This window comes from Lepus europaeus, chromosome 19 (genome assembly GCF_033115175.1).
Source record: "Lepus europaeus isolate LE1 chromosome 19, mLepTim1.pri, whole genome shotgun sequence".
NCBI classification, from domain to species: domain Eukaryota; kingdom Metazoa; phylum Chordata; class Mammalia; order Lagomorpha; family Leporidae; genus Lepus; species Lepus europaeus.
Window position 1 is genome coordinate 60,463,503 of NC_084845.1, and position 13,262 is coordinate 60,476,764.

The following is a 13,262-nucleotide window of genomic DNA, read 5'->3' on the forward strand; positions in this document are numbered from 1 at the left end:
CCTGGCTGCTGTGGGGGCATCTGGGGACTGAGTCATCAACTGAGAGATCTCTCTCTGGCTGTCTCTGTCTCTCAAAAAAATAAAATAGCTTTCCAACTTGGGCTCTACAAGATGGCTCCTGCAAAGAAGGGTGACAAGAAGAAGAAGGGCCATTCTGCCATCAATGAAGTGGTGACCCGACAGTACACCATCAGCATTCACAAGCGCATCTAGGGAGTGGGCTTCAAGAAGCAGGTCCCTTGGGCACTCAAAGAGATCCAGAAGTTTGCCATGAAAGAGACGGGGACTCCAGACGTGCACACTGATACCAGGCTCAACAAAGCCATCTGAGCCAACGGAATACGGCATCCGCGTGAGACCATCCAGAAAACCTAGTGAGGATGAAGGTTCACCAAATAAGTTCTATACTTTGGTTACCTATGTACCTGTCACCACTTTCAAAAATCTACAGCCTATGTGGATGAGAACTGATTAAAGTTGTAAAATGGCAAAAAGAAAAAATAAATAAAGATAAACTCACAGTACAAGGAATCAAAAAGGGAAGTTCCACTTCCCTAAGTAACTGTATACAAATAACAAGGTTATTAATGTAACATGTTTTCAACACAAATAGGATATCAAGGCTATTTATAAAGGCTAGCATACCTGACAACAAATCAGCTTTCTAAATGTGCTTGATTGACACTTCAAACAATACACTCCTTTCATGTGACAAAGTTAAACATTTTATGGGGTGAATTTAAAGCTCCTCACTGTTTTTTCAGTATCCCCACTGTCCAAAACGCTTTAGTCTGAGAGCAACCACCAGCTAAACCCTGTTTACTGATGACGTAACCCCTCTGCTCCGTGGCACTGCTGATCACACCTTTACCAGGGTCGTTTAGCTCTGGTGTCCAGTGCTGGCTTCTGCTTTTGCCTTACATTTACTTAAAGTCAGAAACAGAAGCATCCAGAAGGAACATCAAAATCAGGCCTCTTTAGAAGCTATTGAAAGTCCTCTTCACTATGGATCCAGTGAAGAGAGAGAGCTGGATGTGACACCATCTCTGCCAGGAGACATGGGCGAGGCTGGGATGGAGCCAGGATTCTCAGGACCTTTGGCCCAGAAGCAGATGACTTTTGTGAAAATACGTATACATGGCTAGAGAACCAAACAATTAGGACAAGAATTATTTAGCAAAGAATGAGTAAGACTGATGGGAAAATGCAACTGTGGCTAGTAGTCATCTGAGAACAACCCCTTTCTCCCTTCTTGTGCAATCTCTAGCTCTCGGTTTAACAGGCTAGATTTAAATAAATTGAAATAAAACACTCTTTAAAGTTGAAATCTAAATACAGATTGTAAGATCATAAATCATTAGGAATACCTAGGAACAAAACTGTAAAAAACAACCACACTGACCTTCCCTGTAAAACATTCAAACATTAGTTCAGATACGTCGCTATTTAGATGATTGATTCTGATTATCATGTAAGTCTTCCTAAGTCTATGACTCAGAATCTGACTGGGTTATAGACTTCTTGACATAACCCCAGAGTACACCTTCTACTTCTCTGTATACCCTATAGGATCCAGCAGGATACTTTGTAACAGATGTCAGTAATGGTTTAGCTGACGGACAGATTGACGTATCAGTTCGATATGTGATCCACTTTTCCCCAAAAATAACTTAAATTTTTTTTATTTGAGAAACACACACACACAGACACATACACACACAGACACACACACAGACACACTGTTGAGGGTTGGGCCTGGGCTAAAGCTAGGAGCTGGGAACTCAGTCTAGGTCTCCCACCATGTGGGTGACAGGGACACGATTATCTGAGCCACCACTGCTGCTTCCCAGTCTGTACTGACAGGAAGCCGGAGTCAGGGGACTGGGCCCAGGAATTGAACCTAGGCCCTGATGTGGGACATGGGCGTACTAAACACCAGGCTAAATGCATGCTCCCTGAAAGTTAATTTTAAAAGATAATAAATTATAGCTGGCTATCATTAATCTCTTCTAGTATACCTTCTTGCCCTTAAATGCTATGAAAAAAAAAATACACTGTGTCTTTACATTTCTTCAAATACATATACCAAAATAACCTATATTTTTAAAAAATCATCCTTGTATTCACCATTGAAAGCAATGCATTTCTCTAGTTTGTTTTTTTCAAACAACTTGAAATGCAACTTGAGTCAAATAACTCTATACACCTCATTGCCAAGCCATTTCCTGCCAACCTCATCCCAGCACTCCCTAGAGAAAATCCTTTCAGTTCATTGACCTGCTCAGTTTTCACAGCCCTGTCACTAAACAAGTTTATAAAGCTATTTCTTACTTTTCATATTCATGCATTAGCCACTGACTTGCCACAGGGAATGTCCCTCACTCTCCTAATCTCCCACTGCAAAACTGTGCCGCCTGTCTCTCATCTTCCCCATGCAGTTCTGTTGCCTGGTGTGGGTTGGATTAGTATTCTGGTTTCACATTAGTTAGCCAAGTAAACATTATGCAAGCCATGCCACATACTATCAGGCTTCCCTTCTTGCACGTTTTGCTTTTCCCAGAGTAATAGTCTTGCTTCTTCATTTGCTTAGTTTGCTATGCACTTATCAATCATTCATTCTCCAAATTCTCCCTCGAATACCTGGATCGTCTTTAAACACACTGAACACTGAAGCACTCTAGATTCCTTTTCAACATTCTTTTCTTGACGCCAAGGCTCCAGTCTGGACAGGCTGGCCAGGTCTGTCACAGTGAGCGCTTTCATGAGCATTTCCACGCCTGTGTTTCCCACAGGGGGTCTACTCCCCCTCCCTGGGTAGGCTGATGTTCACTTTCACACCTGATTGATAACTTGGATTCCAAACTCTAGGTTGGACACCATTTTCTTGAAGTATTACCATGGGGTTTCTGAGACTGCTCCTGAGAATGTGAGGTCATTCATATTCCTCACCCTCTGAGAATGTGTCTACCCAGGGTCTTCTAGCTCTGTATCCCTGGTCTTTCTAACCCATTATGCTAGGGATTTGGTGGGCCCTTTAAGCCTGGAAATGCGTTTCTCCCTCTGGAAAAAAAAAATTCCATCTTAATCTGGGGCAGAGGAGAGCTAATATCCACCTCTATGGAATGGGATTCCCAAAAGGGCTATCAAGTAAGACTCCTGTTTTAATCTCACCTGCAAGCAACTTCTGGAGCTACCAGATACCACTAGTTCCTGAGCGACTTGGGGCAATTATCTGTTTATTTATTTGAGAGACAGATAAAGAGTTCCTATCCACTAATTCACTCTCTAAATGCCCAAAATGGCTGGGGGGCAGAAGCCAAGCCAGGGACTCAATCCAGGTCTCCAATATGGGGAAGGAACCCAACTATTTGAGCCATCATCACTGCCTCTCAGGGTATGATCAGCAGGAAGTGGAATTGGGAGCTCCATCTGGAATTCAAACGCAGGCACTCAGACATGGGATGCAGGAGACCTACCTAGCATCTTGATCACCAGGCCAAACACCCGCTCCTAAAATATACTTATAATCTATCTGGCTCCACCTCCAGCAGTCCCACCTTCAGACAAGGCAGCTGATCTGAATACTCTGAGAGTCTCCAATAGGTCATCCTTTTACTCTGCCCTGCCCAAATCCTTTCCTCATCTAACAGCCAAAATGATCCTCTTAAAATGTAAGCCAGGCATGCCCCTGGCTCATGGATTCTGAAGCTGACCACAGTTCTCCATCACAATTTACAAGCCGCTGCCTGACAAGGCCTCGCTGAGCCTACACTCCAGCTTTAGAGCACTTTTCTTTCCCACTGGATCAGGCACACCGGAGTTCCTTCCCTGTGCAGAGGACAAGGGCTGTTCCCTCTGTGTGGAACGCTCTCCTCTCTGCCCTGCACGGCAGCTTCTTGCCCATCAGCACTCAGATCCTCAGAGAGTCTCTCCCCTTACACTGCATCGTGCCCTTCAAAATTCTCCCTGTTCATCCTGCCAATATTGTGTTTGCTAATATTATCACAGTTTGTAATTATCTAGTTTTTCTCCCCTATTCAGCTCTGAGTTCCACCAGGAGAGGGAATGTGTGAATCCTGCACCTAAGAGGAGTTTGGTACATATTAGTTGAATAAATGATTAAGTGTCACTACTTCCAATCGATAGCTCAGTCCTGTATATAAATCCACTTCTTTCACAACTAAAATTTAATCTTATAAAATGCAAGTTTTCAGAACCTTGGAACAGATTCAAAATATCTCAGAAACTTGATTATAAATGGGAATCTAAAATTTCATTTTAAGTCTGATGTTGTGAGCAAACTAAATCATAGAACCTTCCAGACAATGGCAGGAAAAGAAAGAAATTCATATTCACCAATCCCTTTGTGTGGATCAGGGGGACAGGAAACAAACTTCAGCACTTCTGCTCGCTTCTCTCTCAGACCCCAACGATACAGGATTTCCCCATAGCATTTCTTAAAGTCATCAAACTGCTGGGTATTGGCAGGGTCAAGAAGTCTGCAGGAAAAGCAAAAGATTTATTTTCAGTTCCTTTAAGAAAAATAAGCTGGATGCCAAATAGCACTTAATAGACTTTTTAAATTTTAAATATTAATTAATGTATTTATTTGATAGGCAGAGCAAGAGAGAGAGCGAGAGAGAGAGAGAGGGAAGAATCTATCTGCTGGTTCACTCCACAAATGGCCACAACAGCCAGGACTGGGCCAGGCTATAGTCAGGAGCCTGGGAACTCCAGCTGGATCTCCCACAGGGATGGTAAGAACTCAAGCACTGGCCGGCGCTGTGGCTCAACAGGCTAATCCTCCACCTTGCGGCGCCGGCACACTGGGTTCTAGTCCCGGTTGGGGCACTGGATTCTGTCCCGGTTGCCCCTCTTCCAGGCCAGCTCTCTGCTGTGGCCAGGGAGTGCAGTGGAGGATGGCCCAAGTGCTTGGGCCCTGCACCCCATGGGAGACCAGGAGAAGCACCTGGCTCCTGCCATCGGATCAGCGCGGTGCGCCCGCCGCAGCGCGCCAGCCGTGGCAGCCATTGGAGGGTGAACCAACGGCACAATTTACCTTTACAAGGTACCTTTCTCTCTGTCTCTCTCTCTCATTGTCCACTCTGCCTGTCAAAAAAAAAAAAAAAAAAGAACTCAAGCACTGGGACCACCATCCACTACTTCCCAAGCACATCAGAAGGAGGCTAGAATGGAAGTGGAGCAGACAGGATTCGAACTCACACTCTGATCCGGGATGCAGGCATCCCAAGCAGCAGCTTAACCCACTGTGCCACAATGCCCACCCCAATAGACCTTTGTGAAAGTAAGAGTCTCAGTCAGGAAGGATCTAGAGTTCTGGACAGGTGCTCTTGCCGACGAAGGAGGTTACCTTTTGTTTTTATCATGCTGGTCACGTTCTCGCTCCCGAGGGTCACTGCAGGTCAGGCTCCCAAAGCGGAGCTCTTCAGGAGAAGACTCTCCCCAGGGTGAAGATATGTGCTCTGCCTCCCTGCCCGCTGAAGAAAACCAAGCCAGGGGAATACGGCAATCAGAGGCCAAGGGCAGGGTGCAAACCCTCACAACCTGGTGTGTGTGCGAATGACTTCCTAGAGAAAAACAGGCTGAGCTGGGATTCTGAGAAACAGAACAAAACACAATTCTCTCCTTAGCGCCTTGCCTTTTTGTCCAGGTATTCATTATTAACAGAACCTGGTAATTAAGTATACTCATGGATAATCAAGCCAACTATGGACTAGTGATATAAAGGATGTTATACAGTTATAATTTATAAAAATTTTTTAAATGCTTGGGATAAAATTAAAGCTGAAACGTACAAATCACATATATAGAAAGGCCAAACCCACACACAGGTAAGAGGACAATGTTCTGGAACGTTAACAGTTAATATTCCTAAGTGTGGGATCAAGGATTACTATTTTCTTCCCCAATACCTTTTGTGTACCTATCTTCATGGGGAATATACTACTTTTATTATCAAGAAAATTAGGATCATTTTGGAAAAGAAAATTTTAAAACCCAGGAAACAAAAATACACCTACTCATGAAACAAACTATGGCCAGCTGGAGCCAGGCGCAGTCTTACTGCTCTGCACTGATGGTCCTGGGAAGAGACAGGTGACAGGAAGTGGCAGCAATCGTGAGCAAGGCGCATGGAGGAGGAAGGATAAGGGTTGGGTTGGGGAAGTCCCACTGTCAGCTTGTCAAGGTTATGAGACGAAAAGCAGCCCAGCAAGACATAGGGATCTACTAGACGTGGCCTGTCCACCACGCAAGCCGGGCTTATCCTAGCCCGTAAAATTGAAAGAGACATGAGAATCAAGGAAAGGTCTGGAGAACAGGCACCCACCAAGGGTCACAGGTGAAGCACACGCACACAGCTTGTAGAATGCTGAAAAGCAGTGAGGGCTGTGTCATTTGCATACCAACCTATGTTCCAGCCCCCTGTGCTGAGCCCCGGGTCTGACATACTGGAGCAGGAGCCAGAGGAGGTAAAGCTGGGCTGCAGAGGGGAAGAGGGACGAAAAGGACTGGCATCAGAACTCCGCGCCACAGGCAAGTTTACACGAGGACAAACATCAGAAAAACAAGGACATTGCAAACTTACATATCGACTGTGGGACACCACTAGCGTGGAGGACCGGTTGGGAAACGGCCCAAAGGGATTTGGTATTCCCTGCGGCCTAGACTGGGCTTCAAACACGCTGCAGAGCATGGCCAAGGTCTGTACGTCCCGGAGCCGGCAGTAATGAGCCAACCTGAAGGAAAGGGCGAGGGGAGACAAAACACATCAAGAGGGGGCTGGGGAATGATGTCACCAGCAGGGCAGGCGACTCCTTAGGGGCAGGCTGGCAGGATGGTTAATTCTGCTCTAAAATCTGTCAGGAACTGGGGCTTTCTATAGACTTAATGGTCTGAACTACTTGGAGTTTGCTTAAATTTGTTTTGGAATAAAAAGTAGCAAAGTATTAGAAATGACTTAAGGGGCCAGTGCTGTGGCATAGTGGGTAAAGCCACTGCCTGAAGTGCTGGCATCCCATGTGGGTACTGGTTCAAATCTTGGCTGCTCCACTTCCAATCCAGCTCTCTGCTATGGCCTGGGAAAGCGGTAGAAGATGGCCCAAGTCCTTGGACTCCTGCACCTGCGTGGGAGACCCGGAAGAAGCTCCTGGCTCCTGGCTTCAGATCAGCACAGCTTCAGCTGCTGTGGCCAATTGAGTAGTCAACCAGTGGATGAAAGACTCTCTCTCGCTCTTTCTGCCTCTTCTCTCTCTGTGTAACTGAGTTTCAAATAAACAAACAAATCTCTAAAAAAAAAAAAAAAAAAAGGAAGAAAGAAAGAAATGACCTTGATAACTTGAAATCTGAAAGCTTCAGGTTGGTATCCAGGCATGATTCAAACACGAACGTAGCTTCTCCAAGAACTAAGTAGATTACAAATGGGTGAGGCTAAACTTGCTCTCTCAGTCTCCCTGTCTCCAAGAAAGAGCCACGCTGCTTTTTGGTAGTTTCCTTTATGTGTTACTCAGGGACCCTAAAGCTATACGTAGGGGCTTAGAGATCACTGTCACACCTCAGCATGGTCAGCACACTCTGGAGGTGAGAATTACGAAGATGAGCTATTAAATATGAACAACAAGGAATATTTTTTACCTTTTAGGGCCTCGTGTTTGCTCTGTCCTGTGAGGACCACCAAGCTAGAACATGCAAGCGGGGGATCAGAGGGCTCTGCAGTTGTGATGGGGTAACACTGACACTGTCTTGTCACTCTGTATCTAATATCTTAGGAGTCTTCACTCTTCCTGTCTTATAGGCTTACATGGAGGAGGGGAAAGAGCATTAGCCACGAGGCAACAGCGGCAGGAACAGAGGTCCCAGGCCTGCCCTCAACAAGCAGCAGAGTGACCCTCATCCTGAAGGAAGCAGAGTTTCTGTGCCCTGGCTCCGGGCCTCAGTGTTATGGAGATCAAGGAGTTTTATTTTACTTGGTGGTAAATTATTTTATGTATTGTAATTCCAGTTTGCCACATTTTCAACACAATAAATTCAGCATAAAACCAATGTTTTCATGAGTTGCCTGATGATGGGTTTTGGAAAACATGAATGCCAATGAACATGTCTCTAATCTGTTCTCAGGAGCCAAAAAGAAACTTAACCACTTCAAGGCTTAAACTCCTGTGTTCACATTGAATGATTCAAGGAATAGGTGTGAAACGCTAAAGGACATCCAAGCCTCAGGTGTCTCAAATCCTTTTATTAAAAATGACAAATACTATAAAGTTCCTTCTGCTGTAAGAAGTTGGTTCTGGGGTCGGCGCTGTGGTGCAGCGGGTTAACGCCCTGGCCTGATGCGCTGGCATCCCATGTGTGCGCCAGTTCGAGACCCGGCTGCTCCACTGCTGATCCAGCTCTCTGCTATGGCCTGGGAAAGCAGTAGAGGATGGCCCAAGTCCTTGGGCCCCTGCACCCGCGTGGGAGACCTGGAAGAAGCTTCTGGCTCCTGGCTTCAGATCAGCACAGCTCCAGGCGATTGCGGCCAACTGGGGAGTGAATCATCAGATGGATGACCTCTCCCTCTCCCTCTCTACCTCTCCTTTCTCTGTGTAACTCTGACTTTCAAATAAATAAATAAATTTTTAAAAAAGAGAAAAAGAAGTTGGTTCTGCACAAAAATGATTTCAGTACCGAAACGAAATAGCCTACTTCTTCCTCTCTTTCCTTAGACCTCTGCACCTGTCTCTCAGGCAATAACACAGGGTTTACCGATCTAAAATGGACATCATTTGCACTCTGAAAACCTACAGGGACTCCAGCAGCTGTCGCCCAAATGGATGTCGAGCCCAAGGTGTTTCCAAATCTGGGTCAGACTTGGGACCAAGGCAAAGGTCTGTAGCTACCGTAGCCAGCGACCAAACCTGGAAAGAACAAAGAGAAACACTCAAATTGATGACAGCAGGAAGAAAAACCCGTCAAGGTCGCCCGCTGAAGCTCCACAGGCAGCCTCTGGCCTTACTGCTCAGAAGGCGGCAGAGCCGGGAGCCTGCGGAAAGTTGGAAGGTCAGGTCCTACTCAGACCTACAGAATCAGGATCCGCATTTCACAAGTCCTGAGCAGACCTGAGTGCACTACAAAGCCTGAGAAACTCCAGTCTGAAAGCTTTCATCACGTGACCGCCAGAGAAATGACACAATGATCATTTCAACGGGCCATCCATCTAACTGCTAACTCGTATGACTTTTTCCTGACGTTTTATTATAAAACTAGGTTGGCAAGGAGGAAAGGCTGAAGCCAGGAGCCAGGAGTTTCATCTGGATCTCCCATGTAGGTAGCAGGAGCCCAAGGACTTGGGCCGTTTTCTGTTTTTCCCAGGCCATTAGCAGGGAGCCGGACAGGAAGTGGAGCAGCCAGGATATGAATGGGTGCCCAATATAGGATGTTGGTGTCACAGGCTGCAGCTTTACCAGCTATGCCACAATGCCAGCCCCTCCTTTAACGTCTTTCTTTATTCACTGGAAAACTTTGTTGCCTTCATTACCAAAGTTTGTTTACTCTCTGAAGCTTAAAAAAAAAAGTCAAGATAAAACATATTTGGCTTTATTTTGCGGATACCAAACCTGAGGAATACTGTGAAAGCTCATGGCGTCTGGAGCCATAAGCAGCAGAAACTGATGTCCATTAAGAGTCTATCAAAGGGCCCGGCACTGTGGCATAGCAGGTAAAGCCGCCGCTTGCGGTGCCAGCATCCCATATGGGTGCTGGTTTGAGCCTCAGTAGCTCCACTTCCAATCCAGTTCTCTGCTATGGCCTGGGATAGCAGTGGAAGATGGCCCAACTTCTTGGGCCCCTGTACCTGCATGGGAGCTCCTGGCTCCTGGCTTCGGATGGGTGCAGCTCCAGCCATTATGGCCAATTGGGGAGTGAACCAGCGAATGGAAGACTTCTCTCTCTCTCTCTCCCTCCCCTTCTCTCTGTGTGACTCTTTCAAATAAATAAATAGATCTTTAAAAAAAGAAAAAAGAGTCTATCAACTCTGGGGCCAGCACTGTGGCACAGGTTAATCCTCTGCCTGCAATGCTGGCATCCCATATGGGCACCGGTTCTAGTCCCGGCTGCTCCACTGCTGATCCAGCTCTCTGCTGTGGCCTGAGAAAGCAGAAGATGGTCCAAGCCCTTGGGGCCCTGCACCCACTGGGAGACCTGGAAGAAGCTCCTGGTTCCTGGCCTCAGATCGGCCCAGCTGCGGCCATGCGGCCATTTGGGGAGTGAACCAGCGAATGGAACACCTTTCTCTCTGTCTCTCCCTCTCACTGTCTGTAACTTTACCTCTCAAATAAATAAATAAATAAAAATATTTTTAAAAAAAACAAAGTCTATCAACTCCATGCCATACACTAAATACAACACACTGTAAACAAAGCTTCATCCTCTCTACTCTAAAGATTGAACACTGTTATAGAAACTCTTAGGAGCAGTACATCACTGTATGTCCACTAACTGGAAACCAATACAACAGACTCCACACTCCATGAGAAGCTTGGGAGGAAGAAGATGGGAACTCTGAACCAGGAGCTTTTAACCCAAGAAGAAAAAGCAAATAAAATAATTGAAAAACAGGGAAACATCATGTCTGCATCAACATCCTTGGAAAATGCAGACCAGCACTGTTTACAAGGAGAAACTCGAAGTTTATGTTCACCTCTACCATCACTGAGCTGCCTGAATGGCTGCTAAAAGAAGCTAGAGACTTCCTGGGATGGGGCAGGAGATCCAGTACACCGGCTAACAAGTTAGCACATTATGCCCTGACTTCAAGGAAACACTTTATCTTCAACACGGGCAGAAAGGAGAAAAAAAAAATGGTCAAACATTTCCACTGACGTCATTTCTTGTGCACGGAACCAGTGTGTGGCAATGGATAACTGCAGAGACAGCGGTTGTACCACGCTGGGCATTCACTTTCTGCCAGATACATAGGCCCTTCACCATTTAAGTTGTGAAGGTCTCACCAGGACTTCAGAAGCACTGTTCCACTTCACAATTGGAAAACTGAGTTTCAGAAAGGCTCGCTGCGTTGCCAAGAATCACACAGCAAAAAGTGCCAGGGCCCAGGGTTAGGCCAGGTCTGCCGAACACAGAGTGCTCCCACCTCACCTGGGCCACTCTGCCCTTCCAGACCAGCCAGGCCAGAAACGTACCGAAAACTTCTTAAAACCTTAGCAACTAACTTCTGCTCAGAGCTTTTTTCTTTCAGAACATGGACCTGGGGCTTGCCTTGGTCCTGCATTCACCAATATTCACACTAACTCTATGAGGTAATTAGCTTGGGCTTCCCATTGTATGGACATACACAGAGACTGAGGGAGTCTGAAATAATCTGCCCAGGACTACTTGGCTAGAAAGCTGGGCTGGACCCAGGCCTCCTGCTGAAAGTTCTGTGCTGTCTCTACTACCTCCTTTTACCTTCTTAGTATCCCAGAACCTAGAGGGCTGGGTCCTTACAGAAACAGATCAAAGGTAGAGGTGGGGTGGTGGTGGTGGTGCTGTGGCGCAGTGATTAAAGCCGCCGCCTGTAGTGCCAGCATCCTATATGGGTGCTGGTTCGTGTCCTGGCTGCTCCACTTCTGATCCAGCTCTCTGCTATGGCCTAGGAAAGCAGTGGAGGATGGCCCAGGTTCTTGGGCCCCTGTACCTGCATGGGAAGACCTGGAGGAAGCTCCTGGCTCCTGGCTTCAGATTGGTGCAGCTCGGGCCATTGCAGCCAATTGGGGAGGAACCAGCAGATGGAAGTCGCCCCCCCCCCCCTCTTTGCGTAACTTTGACTTTCAAATAAATAAATAAATCTTGAAAGGAAGAAACGGTTCAATTCCAGCTGCTCCACTTCTGATTCAGCTCCCTGCTATGGCCTGGGAAAGTCCTTGGGCTGCTGCAACTGTGTGGAAGATGCAGAAGAAGCTCCTGGCTCCTGGCTTTGGATTGGCCCAGCTCCGGCCATTGTGGCCACTTGGGGAGTGAACCAACGGATGGAAGACTTTCTGCCTCTGCCTCTCGGTAATTCTGCCTTTCAAATAAATAAATAAATCTTAAAAAAAAAAAAAAGAGAGAGCTGGTACCTCGGCTCACTAAGCTAATCCTCCGCCTGCAGCGCTGGCACCCCAGGTTCTAGTCCTGGTTGGGGTGCCGGTTCTGTCCTGGTTGCTCCTCTTCCAGTCCAGCTCTCTGGACTGTGGCCCGGGAAGGCAGTGGAGGATGGCCCAAGTGCTTGGGCCCTGTACCCCATGGGAGACCAGGAGGAAGCACCTGGCTCCTGGCTTCGGATCGGTGCAGTGCGCCGGCCGTAGCGGCCATTTTGGGGGGTGAATCAACAGAAGGAAGACCTTTCTCTGTCTCTCTCTCTCCCTGTCTAACTCTGCCTGTCAAAAAAAAAAAAAAAAAGAAAGAAAGAAAGAAATCAAATTCATCACTGAATTTCTCCTCAAAGAGTTTCAGGCATTGACAGAGTTGGTTAGGAGACCAATGGAAATTTCAGGGATTTTTTAATCAGACAAAAATCAAAGAAAAGCCTTAGTTTTGGCTCATCAAGAAGGTCAGAAGGAGAAACACTAAGCTGATTGGACAACAGCTTGTGGTTTCTACTGCCCTGTGGAACCCTCACACTAATGAGTAAAGGTGCATTAGAAAGTCAATCAGAAGTCACCTGGAGCCAAGGGGAAGAAGGGATTGAGTAGTGACAGCTAAGGGGCACAGAGGTTCCTTTTGGGGCAAAGAAAATATCCTAATATGACTGCACAACTCTGAGCATACTAAAAACCACTGAATGGTGCATTTTAAATAGCTGAGCTGCATGGCATTTGGACTATATCTCAATAAAGCTATTTTAAAAACAACATAAAAGCAGCTTGTTTTAATATGCTGATGTTTCCTATAAAAATGAAGGAAGCTTAAATTCTTGTAAGATGAAATCATATTTTAAAACTCAACATCTCTACCTAAAGGAACACTATGGAAAATCTTTTATGAAATGAAGCACTTTTTAAAGTAAAAAAAAAAAAAAGTTGGGGGCGGGGATGCAAGTGGCAAAGAGCGGAAGCCCTAATTTAGGTGTACAACAATCACCATGGAGCTGGGACAGAAAAAGTCAAAACAGCCAACCGACCAAGCCCTCAGGCAGTGCCTTAGCACCTTCCCAACTAAGCACAGCAGGAGCATCCAGGGGATGTGGAGAACTGCTCTAGCTACAGGGACTGCAAAACAGCAAGGATGCC

General features: G+C 46.4%; 1 protein-coding gene and 1 pseudogene across 9 annotated transcripts in view; one reads left to right on the plus strand and one right to left on the minus strand.

The window, feature by feature from the left end:
• The window catches only part of WDR59 (WD repeat domain 59), a 101,111-nt gene that overhangs the window by 12,378 nt on the left and 75,471 nt on the right, over positions 1–13,262 (minus strand). For 7 of the 9 annotated variants that reach the window (XM_062177397.1, XM_062177395.1, XM_062177400.1 and 4 more), the window contains 5 exons: positions 8,803–8,915; positions 6,608–6,758; positions 6,430–6,502; positions 5,372–5,498; positions 4,357–4,499 (listed from right to left, as the gene is read on the minus strand). In XM_062177397.1, the coding sequence (XP_062033381.1) occupies positions 4,357–4,499; positions 5,372–5,498; positions 6,430–6,502; positions 6,608–6,758; positions 8,803–8,915 (607 nt within the window). The other 2 variants (XM_062177402.1, XM_062177403.1) reach the window with 2 other exon arrangements.
• On the plus strand, positions 112–475 carry LOC133748602 (large ribosomal subunit protein eL31-like; annotated as a pseudogene).